Here is a 14,012-nt window from a genome sequence, read left to right as displayed (position 1 = left end):
TTTCTAAAAAGAACATTGATGCCTGTCTGAAGTTCACCAAAGAGCACATAGATGATCCACAAGGCTTCTGGAATAATGTTCTCTGGACAGACGAGTCAAAGGTAGAACTTTTTGGCCTCAATGAGAAACTTTATGTTTGGGGAAAAACAAACTCTGCGTTCGAACAGAAGAACCTCATCCCATCCGTCAAGCATGGAGGTAGGAGTGTGATGGTTTGAGACTGCTTTGCTGCCTCAAGACCTGGATGGCTTGTCATCATTGACACAACCATTAATTCTGCATTGTATCAGAAGATTCTAGAGGAGAATGTCAGGCCATCGTCTGTGAGATGATGCTGAATGGGAAGTGGGACATGAGTTGAAGCAGTTCTGTATGGAGGAATGGGCCAAAGTTCATCAAAATCAGTGTGAAAGAATGACCAGCAGACACAATAAACGCTTACTTGAAGTCTTTGCTGCTCAAGCGGATGCCATCAGGTACTGAATCTAAAGGTTCACATACTTTTTCACACATGATATTGAATGTTGAATCATTGTAGATACTTTGTTAACATTTAGTTATCATGTTTTTATGTCATTTGTTTGATCAGTTTATCCTTATCTATTATTAGGACTCAGATTAAATTCTAATAACATTTTAGGTTTGAAATATGTGAAAATCCTAAGGGGTTCACAAACATTTTCTCGCCACTGTATATATGTGTGTGTGTGTGTGTATACAGTACGTGAGCAGACAGATACCACCAATTAACCCATCTACTCGTTACTAGTAAACCAGTCAATCAGTTGCAGTTGGGTTATCACCCATAGGTTACCTGTATAGGTTATATATATAAAAATATATATGTATATGTTGGCAGATATATACCATTTTTGTACATTATCAAATTTGATCATACATCATTTTTTGAAAGAAATGAGAGGACTGTAAAGGAGATACTGGCTGTTGTATGTAAACATCTGTCACTCTTAGTGTAGTAGATATGCTACTGTCGTCTGTGAGGTGCACATGGTTACCGGGTACGTGTCATATTCTGTGTAATCACAAATGAGCACATATTCCATTTCTAAAAAATACATTTGTATTATCTTTTTTCTAAATGTATGTCCAAGTTTCTTCTATCCGATGTCATAAGTTTAAAATAATAACACAGGGCACATGTCCTTTCGGGGCCCCAGTGGGCATGCTGTATAACTATTTCAAATGCTAAGCCAACATAATCATTCTGCACTCGCAGCACATTGTTTCTTACATTTGACACAGATCTTTAAGGAGCAGAGATTAACCTTAGTCAAATCTTTAATTGACACAGAATGGAGAGATGTTCTGCTGAAGACTGCAATATTGATATATCTCATTATAGTATTGTATTGACTAAATCACAAGTGGTGCAAAATTGACACAATGCATCATGATCATTGCAAAGTGAGGCAGAGTCACAGAAGCTCACTTTGCATTATTTTTAGGGCATGTTTAGCTTGGAGTGCTTGATACATGTAATCCTTTGTGCCCACTTTTAAGCCTATTATTAAAACTACAACATTTGGCAAAGCTACGACAGTCAGATAATTTGATTTGCTATTAACAGTTCTGTAATAATGTGTTATTTACCAAATGACATAGAAAAGGCGTTATTATCTAAAAATAAAGGCGTTATACATAGTTTAAAACAGAACATTGGCTTGGTAAAATAGTATTGTTATGTTTTGGTAGTGCATGTAATTTGGAAAAAAGTAGTTGCTGAGGGCTTTTCTGTTTATAGTTATGTAAGGAAAAGGTCTCTGCTAGAACTGACCACATGCACAGCTATGATTTCTGTGCAGGAGTCAGAGATAGCATAGCAGGTTATTACCTACAGTGAGCTATGATGAACAGACCACCAGAGTTGTGACAACTGATGTAGCCGCCCCCGGGGTAAAACAAAGGTTTACATATTACACAAGCAATTTGAAAGCTTTCTAAACACACTGCCAAGACAGTGGGACTTGGCAGACTATACTGTGTTTTTAAGTTTTACAAAGTTGGATTAAAAGTTACTGCTGATTATGAACCTTTATTTTATTTGTCTACAACGAACTACAAGCAACCTAGTAACCCGGCTAAGAATTCTTCATAGCACTTAAACTTGTCTTCATGGCTACCAAAAGATTACACACACAAATCACTTCACAAAAGTAGTATAAGAGCCTAGTGCATAGATAACCACATAAGACAATTGTCTTGTCCAAACTCTTAAATTGTCCCCCAAAGTGAAATGTTTTATAATCCTTTTTGTGCGCTAGTCAGAGAAGAAAGAAAGGAGTTTGGGCACAGATTATCCGGCAGAAAGAAAGAGACTTTTTTTTCTGGGTTCCAACTGAAACACAATAAAAGCACATAATTAACTTCACAATTCTTTGTGTTTTTCATTTGACTGCAGGGAGGAGATGAAAGAGGACTGCTAGGCCTTGCATTCCATCCCAATTACAAGAAAAATGGAAAGCTGTATGTGTCGTACACCACCAACCAAGAGCGCTGGGCCAGTGGACCTCACGACCACATTCTTAGAGTTGTAGAATACACAGTATCTAGGTACCTCAAATCAGCATGTGGATTTCCATTCACAAAATAACATATTGCAAAATCAGTTCGGAAATGTGTAGTTGAAAGTTTTTTTTTTCTTTTTCTACAGAAGTATTCGAAATATGTTGCCCTCGTTTTTCATTCATAGAATGTCAGATTGTGTTTATTTAGTGCCTTTTAATTCCAAATCACTCTACAGTTGTAATTCAGAGCCATTAATGCAGTCACCTCTGAGGTGTAATTCTGATCAGACAAAAATGCTGCTGTATTCTGTATGGCAGCCTTCAGAACAGTTCTGCATAATATTAGACCATAGTATATATGTATGATATGAAAATATATTTCGCTGAGAAAAAAAAAGGGTCCCTGACATCTAGCATAACCAATCAAAACATTGGCAGTCGAGCAGCCCTCATATTTCCAGCCCCATTCAAATAATATATGGAAATATTTCACTAAATATTTTATTGAAACTTTTTTCTAAATACCTTTGCATGCATATCACTTACTAATAACTTGCGGCATCTGAAAATGTTATTATAATTTGTCCTCAAGAGAGAGAACAGCTATTGCAAATGACATGTCCCATTAGATCCGCTGTAGCCCACACCGGAAAAAGCTGTATTCTCCGCCCCCAAACCCTCCCCCCACCCCCCCTCCTCCTCCCCGGGGTATTCAGAGGTTTTATTCTAAATGATAGCGCTGAAATACATCAGTCGCAGGAATTTCTGAGGTCAAAAGACTGCACAGTTTTCAAGCATTTTATCAAGTAAAGTGCAACGGACTTGAGTTTTACTGCAATCAGTGTGATTTTATTTACCCTGTATTCTCAACAGCAGATATATAAATAAAACAGAGCTGAAGGGTCGGTAAGAAGGATAAAGGGAGCTTAAGTTTTTAGAGTTTCTTTTTAAAAGCATCATAACTTAATATAAATATGCAGATGTGGCAGAGGTTATTGCCCCAGTTATCGCGGGGTAAGGTACTAAATGGCACGATTTGGCCTGCAAATTGCCAATGTTGTAACTCATGACTCCATTTGTTTGATTGGAGCCGCAGCAAATTGCATGATAACATATTATTGCTAAACAATGGGTGCAGTAACGTCTGCTACATCTATACCCATAGTGCTAAATTATATTTGTAAATTGCTCATAAGTGCAGTACTGCTTTCGCAGTGCAATTTTACACTCATAGAAAGGCACTCAACCAATGCAATATATTCACTATTTCTTCCCACCCAAGTCCATGTGTTATTAAGAGTGTACCTTACTTTATAATGACCACTAAATAAAGTCTTTCCTAGTACAGTGATTTCATCTTTTTATCTCTCTGCTTATAATTGCCCTGTTTTTTTTATGTGATACGGGGTGCACACCCTGAAAAAAATATTCACCAGTAATCTGACAGTATTCCTTCATTTGATACAGGAAAAATCCCAGCCAGGTGGATATCAGAACAGAGAGAGTGTTTCTAGAAGTCGCAGAACTGCACAGAAAGCACCTGGGAGGACAACACTTGTTTGGTCCAGATGGCTTCTTGTATATTTTTCTTGGAGATGGAATGATAACTATTGATGATATGGAAGAGATGGATGGTTTGAGGTAAAAGGGGAAAAAAAGACAAAAATCACAACTGAATAGCTTCTCTGTTACATGTTTTTGTGGTGTTTATGGCTAGTATTTGTTCAGTTGTATTACAGTGAACTGTGATTCAAAAGTAAAAAAAGCCCTTTGTAGTATTGTTGCAATGTTTAGAACACATTTAACAGTTTTTCAAGCACAAAATAATTAAAAGTGGTCTTTTGACTTTTTTTTAAACAGTAGGCAATAAACTCTGGTTGTTACTTACTGAAGTTCATATTAAAATATTTCTTGCCAAAATATGAATAATAATGTGGATGGAATCATGTGCTTTCCTATCAAATTGTCTTTTTGAGCTTTAATGTACACTTTTTTGTTATCCGGAAAACACATCAGACCCATGGAAGGATTTGTCACGTTTTCTTTACTGAAATTTTGCCCTGATACAAATATACTGAATAATTTGCTCAAATAGATCCAATTTTTGTTCCAACTAGAATACTGTGTTATTGACATGTAGAAACACCCCAAATTATATTGTGTTGAAACTTACTTGAGGTCAGAACAGAATGTTAAATGTTGCCCACTTTATTTTAGGTTGCACGGGCAACTGGGTATTTTAAATATAACTGGGCCGTTGTTTTTTCAGATATACAGTGTAAGGCAACATTTGTGTGTACTCCGTGTTCAGAATAGATCACTGCCAATAGCACACAGACCAAAAATAGTCAGAAGTCATTTACATGAGAACGTTCATAGTTGTGTACATTCCTGGCCCGTTGTAAAGTAATCAAGTCAGAAATCCCAATAGCATGTAGAATATTCAAACATTGGCTACTTCTTTTCCTGTCAAAAGACCAGTTTAGCTATTATTGTGTGTTATTGTATCTATTAGGTGGTACGGTTGAAGAACTGGTTTAATGTACTGTAGGTTTGGTTCTACATATTTAGTTAGGCTTAGCTTTGCTTCCATGGATGTAGCACATACTGTATAATTTTCTTGGTAAAAGATACGTGAAAATCGTGATTGTTTATTTTACACAAACCATGCTTGCCGTCTTGTGTTTCTTCTGAGTAATACATAACACCGGTCTGTACGACTGTTTGGACAAGGCACATACATCGCCTTAGATCAGAAAAACAACCCAATCAATCAGTTATAACAATCGTTCTCTACATGTCCATAGGATGTTCCTGTTGGTAAATGGTTATAAATAACATCACAGAGGAATATGCAGAGGAAGCTAACTGATCTGATTTAATCCTCTGCACACACAGAGAAGTATTTTGTTTTCCAAACATTGGAGACATAAGATCTCAATTACATGACATTTTTAATCATACTTTCTTCACTTTTTTCTATTTTTTTCCCAGCGATTTTACAGGTTCAGTACTACGACTGGATGTAGATACAAATGTGTGCAGTGCTCCTTATTCCATACCTAGAAATAACCCTCATTTCAATAGTACAAATCAACCCCCTGAAATCTTCGCACACGGTCTGCACAATCCAGGCAGGTAAGCCATGTGTAATATCAATGAGATTTTCAAGCTTGTTTCTCTTTACATATATTAATGCCTTCTGTAGGGGGAAACGGAAGATTTTTTTAGAAGAGGGTCCCTAATATAAATATTGGGAAAAAACAGATTTTCTTCACAGAATTTGTATGATAATTCTTTATGCCTCCAGAGTGCTTTAATTACATCTAAGTATGTGCTATGCACACTTTGCCATATATGTTTTCTTTTTGTGTCACAATATACTGTACAAAAAAGTCTGTAAAAGGGGGTGATTAGATACTAGAGCTGACTATAAGCAGTACCGCTAGGCTTAAGTTACAAATTAAAATGTTCAGGGACATTAAGAAGATACTACTTCTTTTTTAGTTATTATTAAGTTATTTTTTATATTTACTATGAATATTAATTACTTGAAACCACATATAATTATGTTTTTTGTACAGTAGAACCTCATTTATACCTTTAGCAAAACCAATGATAAATGTATACAGCTATACAGAGGTGGTTGTCGATTATGATCCTATTACATTAGATACTCTGGCCTATATTTCCTAAGTCATGCTATTCCATACGACTCCTTCCGGAAGTAGAAGATACCCCTTGCTCCCATCAAGCGAATAGGCCCTAAGGTTTTTTTTCTGCGGTTGTAACTTGTGTGAAAAACCACTGCTTAGTAAATATGGTCCTTTACAGTATATTAAGTAAAGTTTCTGCTTCCTGGCTTTCTTTATACTTTATTTTTCCATAGAAAAATTTTCTTTCTGTGTATGAAAGTACACAGCTGAAAACTGATTCCCTTGGTATCCCATATTAGTTTGTGAATGAAAGGAAAACACTAACATGAAGACCAATATTGTCATTTATTTACCATATGGTAAACTTTTGCTTACAATCAATATGAACATTTTTATCACTCTACTCTTTCCGAGATCTGTCTCCGCGTCTCCCCTCTTAAATCCCTCTCCTGGCTTCCGATCAAATCCCGCATCACACACTCAATTCTCCTCCTCACTTTTTTAAAGCTTTACACTCTTCTGCCCCTCCTTACATCTCAGCCCTAATTTCTCGTTATGCACCATCCCGACTCTTGTGTTCCTCTCAAGGATGTCTTCTTTCTACCCCCTTTGTATCTAAAGCCCTCTCCCGCTTTAAACCTTTCTCACTTACTGCCCCGCACCTCTGGAATGCCCTTCCCCTCAATACCCGACCAGCACCCTCTCTATCCACCTTTAAGACCCACCTTAAGACACACTTGCTTAAAGAAGCATATGAATAGCACTGTGGATTATACTGGACACATGATACATAAGCTTGGCCCCCTGCAGACGCACTTACCAAAATTCCCTCTTACTGTCTCTGTACGTTCTCTCTACCTACCAATTAGACTGTAAGCTCCTCAGAGCAGGGACTCCTTTTCCTTAATTTCCTTTTATGTCTGATGCACTTATTCCCATGACCTGTTTATATTATCTGTTAAATTATTTGATTACCACGTGTATTACTACTGTGATGCGCTATGTACATTAATGGCGCTATATAAATAAAGACATACAATACAATACAATCTTATTTAAAGGGGCCTGGGGTCAACTCAAAACTCCATTTTGGAATCCAGTAAGCCTAGTGAGTTGGAATTCTTTCTTTAGGGAATATCAACCACATGAGATTATAGGACTAGCCATTGTTTTTCAAAACACAGCATAAAGATATAGCAAGACTTAGGGGCCTATGCTTGTAGCCTTCATAACTCACTTATCGAGGCTTTTTGGCACTTATTGGCCAAAAATGCCTACAGCGATTCAGAAAGCCTCGATAAGTGGGCAATGAAAGCATTTTTCGCCAAATATTTTCTCTCATCAAAAACAAATCGCCAGGCGAGCCGCGATAAGTCACTTATCGGCAGGTTTTGGAATTTGTGCAATTCTAGTAAGCTTATCGAGGCTAATCGCAGCTCTAGAATGGCGATTTCCTCCCAAAATCCTCATGCCAAGAAAAGTTGACGTGAGGCTGAGGAGAAGCTGCTGAGAGGCAGCGAGAGAGGGACTTAGAAAAGAAAATGCATTTTTCCTGCATTGGATTGATGACGGGGGTCACCGGAGCTGATACACATTAATATCAGCACCGGAGACCCCCAGCGTCAATCCCATGCAATAAAAATGCATTTACAGGCAACTTCATTACCTTAGTGGCTAACTGCTAGGGCAATGAAGGGGTTAAACACCAGTGCCATGTTTATTGTGGGTAGCGGGGGTGGGTGAAGGTGGTATCTGGCCCTTAGTAGGTATTTAGGCCTTGTGGGGGGGGGATTGCGGGTGGAGTTAACCCCCTCATTACCTTTGCAGTTAATACCGCTAAGGTAATGAAGGAGTTAACCCCTCCCACTACCCACCCAGTAGGTATAAACACCCACCAAGGGCCAAATACCAACTTCACCCATCCTCGCTACCCACAATAAACATTCAAAAACACAACACTAATACCCACCTCCTCTACCCCCAACAACCCCACCTCCAACACATACAGTACATTAATGGACAAAATTACTATTATCCACATATGGATAATATTGCATTTGCCCGTTATAAAATCAAACATTAGCCAGCCAGCATAAATAAAGTAAATAAAACTTCTACTTACCCCTGCCATGATGAAGGGCGTCCTCATCACCATACTCCAGGTCCACGGTCACGTGACGCGAGACATTTAAATGCATAGGCAATACCGGTACCCCATAACAGGGGTATCTCAGGAAGCAGGGGGTCCCTGGACCTGAAATCAACACGGTTCTGCTCCGGAGCCCCCCTGCTCATGTACACTAGTAATAATTTGTTTTTATTAAAAGCCTGTGATCGCGGGTGACATGCGCTGGGAGAGGCGGCTCTCTCTGTGCAGCTGGCTCACCCAAACCGCTGCAGATCACCAGGTGAGCCCTTTCGAGAGAGGTGAACATCACATCGCTGGCTACTCGACAGTTTTTTTTTTCATTTTGCTGTCGCAGGTCTTCAGAATCTTTCTGAAGACCGTGATAACTACACTGACAAAACTGGCGGCGTAACAGGCCCAACAAGACGTTTTATGAAGGCTACTAGCATGGGCCCCTTAGTGTCCAGCACCAGGGAAAGCTGTGTGACCGCGGCTGCCTTAGCACCGGAGGATTATAACTGTGAGAGGTTCCACCCGGATGCATGGTGTGCCACTGCATGACCGCGGCAGCACTATGCCGGACCCGTGGCTTTAAGCTCTTTCAGCTGCAGCTCTACAGACAGTAAGTCTCGCTACATCTGTATGGATTGAATGGGGGTTGGTTATGCTCAATCCAAGCTGTATTTGGATGCCTGGCGCTGAGAACCATCGAGTTGAATGTACAGTGTTTCCATTTTCATCTCTCTTCTGATTTTTAAAAACTCAATCTCTGCTGGATTACATCAGCAGTGCAGTTCCTCGCAGTGGGGCAAAATGCTTCACTGCCCTCAATCCGAACAATTTCAAGCAGTGTGTTAAGAACCGGTTGTTTTCCCCCCCAAAGAGATGTTAAAATGACTGAATAATTGTTAATGTGAGATGTTGCGGGTCTTTATTCCTTACACCAGAGAAATACCAGTGATTGGGACTGCTATGCGGTCATATTATAGTGCAGTCAGCTCGGACACTTATCAGAAACCGTAAACTAGGTGGCAGTGGTGGCTTTGAGCAGCCTTTAAACAACTATCAACGATTCAGGCAGGAGTGTGTGAAATAAAGGCATTCTGCAAGCTGCAATTTAAGTACGTTACCAATTAGTTTAATATCATTTTTGGATGAAGGTAAAAGTTTACCCATGTGACATTTTGCAATAGAAATGTGCTATTCTGTTTGAAGTAGGTTGTAAGGTATTCACATTTGACAAATCCCAAATAAATACTGTTATTACTAGAAATGCTTGCAGTGCATTGTAGTGAATGTTGTTAACAGGGAGAAGGAATTTCAGGTATGAATAACTCAACCTTCAACAAGAATTGGACTAGAGGGGGAGGTCATTTACATCTCTGGTTGTATGCACATGTTGGGTTATTAATTGCGTGCATAGAGATTTTTTGTTGTTGTATTAATTAGAATGTTCTGAGAATTTTAGATTTATTTCACCAATGGTATGCATTTATATGTGAGCCAGGTAGAAGCAGAAAACTAGATCTAGATATACTATACTAAAGAAAATCTATTTGTTGTTTGGCTTATTTCATGTTTGATAACTCTTTCTCACTATTACTCTGGGTAGTCAATTGATAACAAATGTAATCATGGAAAAAGACAAGTAACTACTTTAAAATGATGAACACGACTGTGTATTTGCACATTTTAATCAAATTTAGACGGCACCTTTTTTTTCTCTTTGCATATACTGTAGGGAAGTTAATACATTTGAACCTTTTGTTTATGTACTGATTTAGAATAAAATGTTTATTTTTAAAAAAAAAAATAATGTTTAGATTTATTTATTTGGTCTCATGCGAGACTTCTACTGTTGCTTTGATTTGACACTGATTTTTCACACAAAACTGGCTCTGATTAGTGATTTGCAGCATGTAAAAAAGTTGAATCCCTAATCTATCCATAAGTTTAGCAGTAATATAAAAGTAAACAAAAACTCATATTAAGCACAATGTAAAAAGTTGAATAGTTATTGATATAAACGTTTCATTTCTTTATTGCTTTATATATATATATCTTCTTCTTTTCCATTCTGTTGTGTAGATGTGCAGTTGATCGGCATTCCAAAGACACTAATATGAATTTGACAATCCTTTGCTCAGATTCAAGCACAAAGAACAGATCTTCTTCCAGAATCTTACAGATCATTAAAGGGAAGGACTATGGTAAGTTATCCCCAGTAAGAATACAGATGTAGCGGGATTCATGGTGCCCCAGTAAACACGGCATGTCCCGCTATAACAGAATATCGCAGAGTTTCCATAGGATTTAATGGCCGTGTTAGTGCAGAATATCACAACCTATGTCGCCAAAAGAAAACAAAGCCTGCTACTGCTGTATGTATTAATCACAAGTTATTCCATTTCACAAGCTTGGACACTGAAAACAAAGGAAGTTATGACACTGTGACCACAAAGCTTGTGTTTGCTAATGTATACTGAAACCATTGGCTTTCAATCTTCCACAGTCCTAACTTCATTTAAAAAAAAAAAAGGAGCTCCTTTACAATTTAGCACTGCATTTCTTTTAGAATCTATGGTTATTATGCATGTGCACATACTGTAATAACAAGATGATACCACATATTTTGCAGCATTCAGCAAAAAGGGAGCCTGAACTGGAGCACATGTATAAGTACAGTATATTAGAAACCATGATTTCTTCTTCTTTCAGGAAATCGCTCATTGTAAGATGTGTCATTACACGAATAGGGGTCTATTAGGCTCCATGCTGCCTAACCATTGAATGCCCCAGTCCTACAGGCACGGTTCAAAAACAAATATTTTCCTTTTGCAAATTGGCTTTGCTTTCTTTTTCTAATTTTAATGACATATGGCATGGTCAAATACTCCATCAGTTTTCAGTTCCAGCAAAGTAATTATGATTGATTAAACTCATTTTGGGAGGTTTCTTAAATTGGTTGATGGAATGTTTCGAGGGATAAGTTATAACAGCCTAGATCACTGAAGCTTGGGAATCAGTGCATCCGGGGCTACCTTGTTTAGAAAAGGATTGCTTAAATATATATTGGAAGCAGCATGCATTGCTGGACGTACTTCAGGCTTTAAAAATTAATACTGTAGCTACAGTAATAAATTTATCTTAAGTTAAATAGTGCATATATCATTATGGCCCACTTGGGAAACTTGTCTTTAGTGCATCAGCTTTTATTTAAAAAAACAAAAACAAATAAAACATTTCTTACAGAAGAGGCAGAGTCTGAAGACCGAAATAGTTAATGCATTACTGTATAAGCCACTTGATACATTGGCACATCCAGGTCCATTAATGAGCTTTTTTTTTTTTATAACATCTCCTGTTACCTATGGGATAGTTTAATTTTGATTTATGAATAAAGGACTTCACACTGCAACTCAGTACAACCAATATTTCTAGTAGTATAAATCTGAATATAAAAACAAACATTGTGATTTTGCTTGCAGGTTCTTACAATAACACTTACTAATTTAAATCCAACATGCAGCAAAGGAGACCAAAGTATCATTTTACCTAGTGGCAGAGTGAAAAATCACCCTGGGGCATAGTTAACTGAAAATGAATCTGACTTTGTGTTGAAAATCCAAGTAGACATCCACTCAGCACATACTTTTGAAGACACTTATATTTAATCATAAGGGAAAAGCTGTGCTTAAACCACAAGCATGGGATATAATGATAGCCACTTTGAAGTTTCTTACTTTTAGTATCCAAAATATGCAGACCCTATATAAACTCTCTTTGTTGTGCAAGTTTGTAATCTGTAAGTGGACATGAAGTTTTAGCCTACCTGTAAGAGTTATCTAATGATTACAACTATAATTACCATTTACTTTATTGATACAGCATATGTAAATGTGTATCCAATCTAGAATTAGATGGCTCCAAAAAAGCCCAGTATTACTGTACTGTACATCAGACATTCATAAAATGTGTATGTTTTGTTTAAAGCCATTGACGTTATCTCTCATAATTTTATTTTCTTTAATGTTCTCTAGCTTCATTCACATATTGTAAAGGGGCCTATTTGTTTTGTTTTTAGACAACCTCCATGTTATAGGAGTAGCTTTGTTTAATCTATTGTGCATGATGTTTGAATGTATTTTATCACCTGCAACACTGAATAAAGAATTTGAAAGCCAGGGCCTAAAATGTATCATTTGATATATTTCGATTTCTTTATTCAATTTTCAGTGTAACTTTGCAGAAACAAATAAGATACTGTTCAAAGTTTGTTTTTATTAAAGGATGTTGTTCTTAACCCTTTCACTGCCAAACCATTGCATTGCAGGCCCCTCTGGCTGTGAAAGGGGTAGGTTTGTATTGCTTTTTCACTACTGCTATGGTAGTTCCTCTTCTTTTTTAGAAAGTGAGCTTTCACTTTTAGATTTCAAACCATTGAGCAGTGGACCAATGGTTGGTGGATTTATATACCGAGGCTGCCAATCGGAGAGGCTGTACGGAAACTACGTGTTTGGAGACCGCTACGGGTAGGTTTGTATGCAATTTGTCCCGACACAAAACCAAATGAGGGTTTTTATGGTGAAGAGCATACCGCCACAATTATTATGTATTACTCACCCATTCTACAAATACTTCTAAAACGTCCCACTTTACTAGTTACGTCATGGATCAGTCATGCTGGAGCTTACTGTTCTAGAATTCATTTATTGAAAATAGACATAGAACTAGAACATTTTAAACTTTGAGTATTATCAGAGTCACTGATGTCTTTCGAAAACAGTGTCAATTGAAAATATTTGCTCGTATTCCCTTTATACATGTGATATTATGTATCATTGCAGAGTACAGCAATTTATGATAATATTTGTTTAAATATTGTAGATTGGTGGTAGGTAGTAATATCTTTTAGGGGGCCAACATTCGAGTTTGGCATTGAATTAACTATACTGTACAGTATAAATATATACATACACAAAAAGAGTGTGCAAACAGATAACTAAATATCCAGTACCAACAAAGCCAGGCAAATCAAGCTATAAATAAGACCACTGTTGGTGCTAAGGGATAATAATAATAATAATAATAATAATAATAATAATAACACCAAAGAAAAGGGAAAAGGATCACCAAAACAAGCACTCTGGTATAAAACAAAAATATTCACTTTATTAAATACAGTCACTAAAAAAAATGTTTTTAGTGACTGTTCTGAATAAATTAATTGATTTTTTGGGTATAACAGAGTGCTTGTATTAGGATACCTTTCTTTCTTATTTGGTGTTTATTTCTAAATATATGTAGCTACTGTAAATGTCTAAGAATGTTGTTATTTTAATTGTTTTTGCATATACATTAACCTGCTACAGAATTCAAAATATATTTACCTTTCAGCGAATTAAATATGTGTATATGCATGCAAATAAATCATTATTTTCCATAATGTGTCTGATTGCAGAAACTTTGTAACTCTCCATCAAAACTCTGTCACTAAGCAGTGGCAGGAGAAACCATTCTGCCTGGGCAACGGCCCTTCCTGTAGAGGATCCTTTACAGGTCACTTACTGGGATTTGGAGAAGATGAATTAGGTATGCTTGGGTCACTGCTAAAATCTACTTTACATCTGCAATTGTGTTGTATTTTTATTAATAAAGTACCAGCCATGCACGCAGCGCTTTCACAGATAATATACAAGAAAT

The 14,012-nt window shown here is 37.2% G+C and overlaps 1 protein-coding gene across 4 annotated transcripts in view; it reads left to right on the top strand.

The window, feature by feature from the left end:
- HHIP (hedgehog interacting protein) overlaps nucleotides 1–14,012 on the top strand; it is a 133,627-nt gene that overhangs the window by 72,166 nt on the left and 47,449 nt on the right. For 3 of the 4 annotated variants that reach the window (XM_075614335.1, XM_075614319.1, XM_075614310.1), the window contains exons 5-10: nucleotides 2,420–2,571; nucleotides 3,993–4,166; nucleotides 5,520–5,663; nucleotides 10,398–10,519; nucleotides 12,718–12,841; nucleotides 13,771–13,901. In XM_075614335.1, the coding sequence (XP_075470450.1) occupies nucleotides 2,420–2,571; nucleotides 3,993–4,166; nucleotides 5,520–5,663; nucleotides 10,398–10,519; nucleotides 12,718–12,841; nucleotides 13,771–13,901 (847 nt within the window). The remainder of the gene's footprint in view (nucleotides 1–2,419; nucleotides 2,572–3,992; nucleotides 4,167–5,519; nucleotides 5,664–10,397; nucleotides 10,520–12,717; nucleotides 12,842–13,770; nucleotides 13,902–14,012) is intronic. The other variant, XM_075614327.1, reaches the window with a different exon arrangement.

Source organism: Ascaphus truei, chromosome 1 (assembly GCF_040206685.1).
Source record: "Ascaphus truei isolate aAscTru1 chromosome 1, aAscTru1.hap1, whole genome shotgun sequence".
Lineage (NCBI taxonomy): Eukaryota > Metazoa > Chordata > Amphibia > Anura > Ascaphidae > Ascaphus > Ascaphus truei.
The sequence above is the reverse complement of the archived record's forward strand: the minus strand, read 5'-3'. Positions and strand labels throughout refer to the sequence as shown.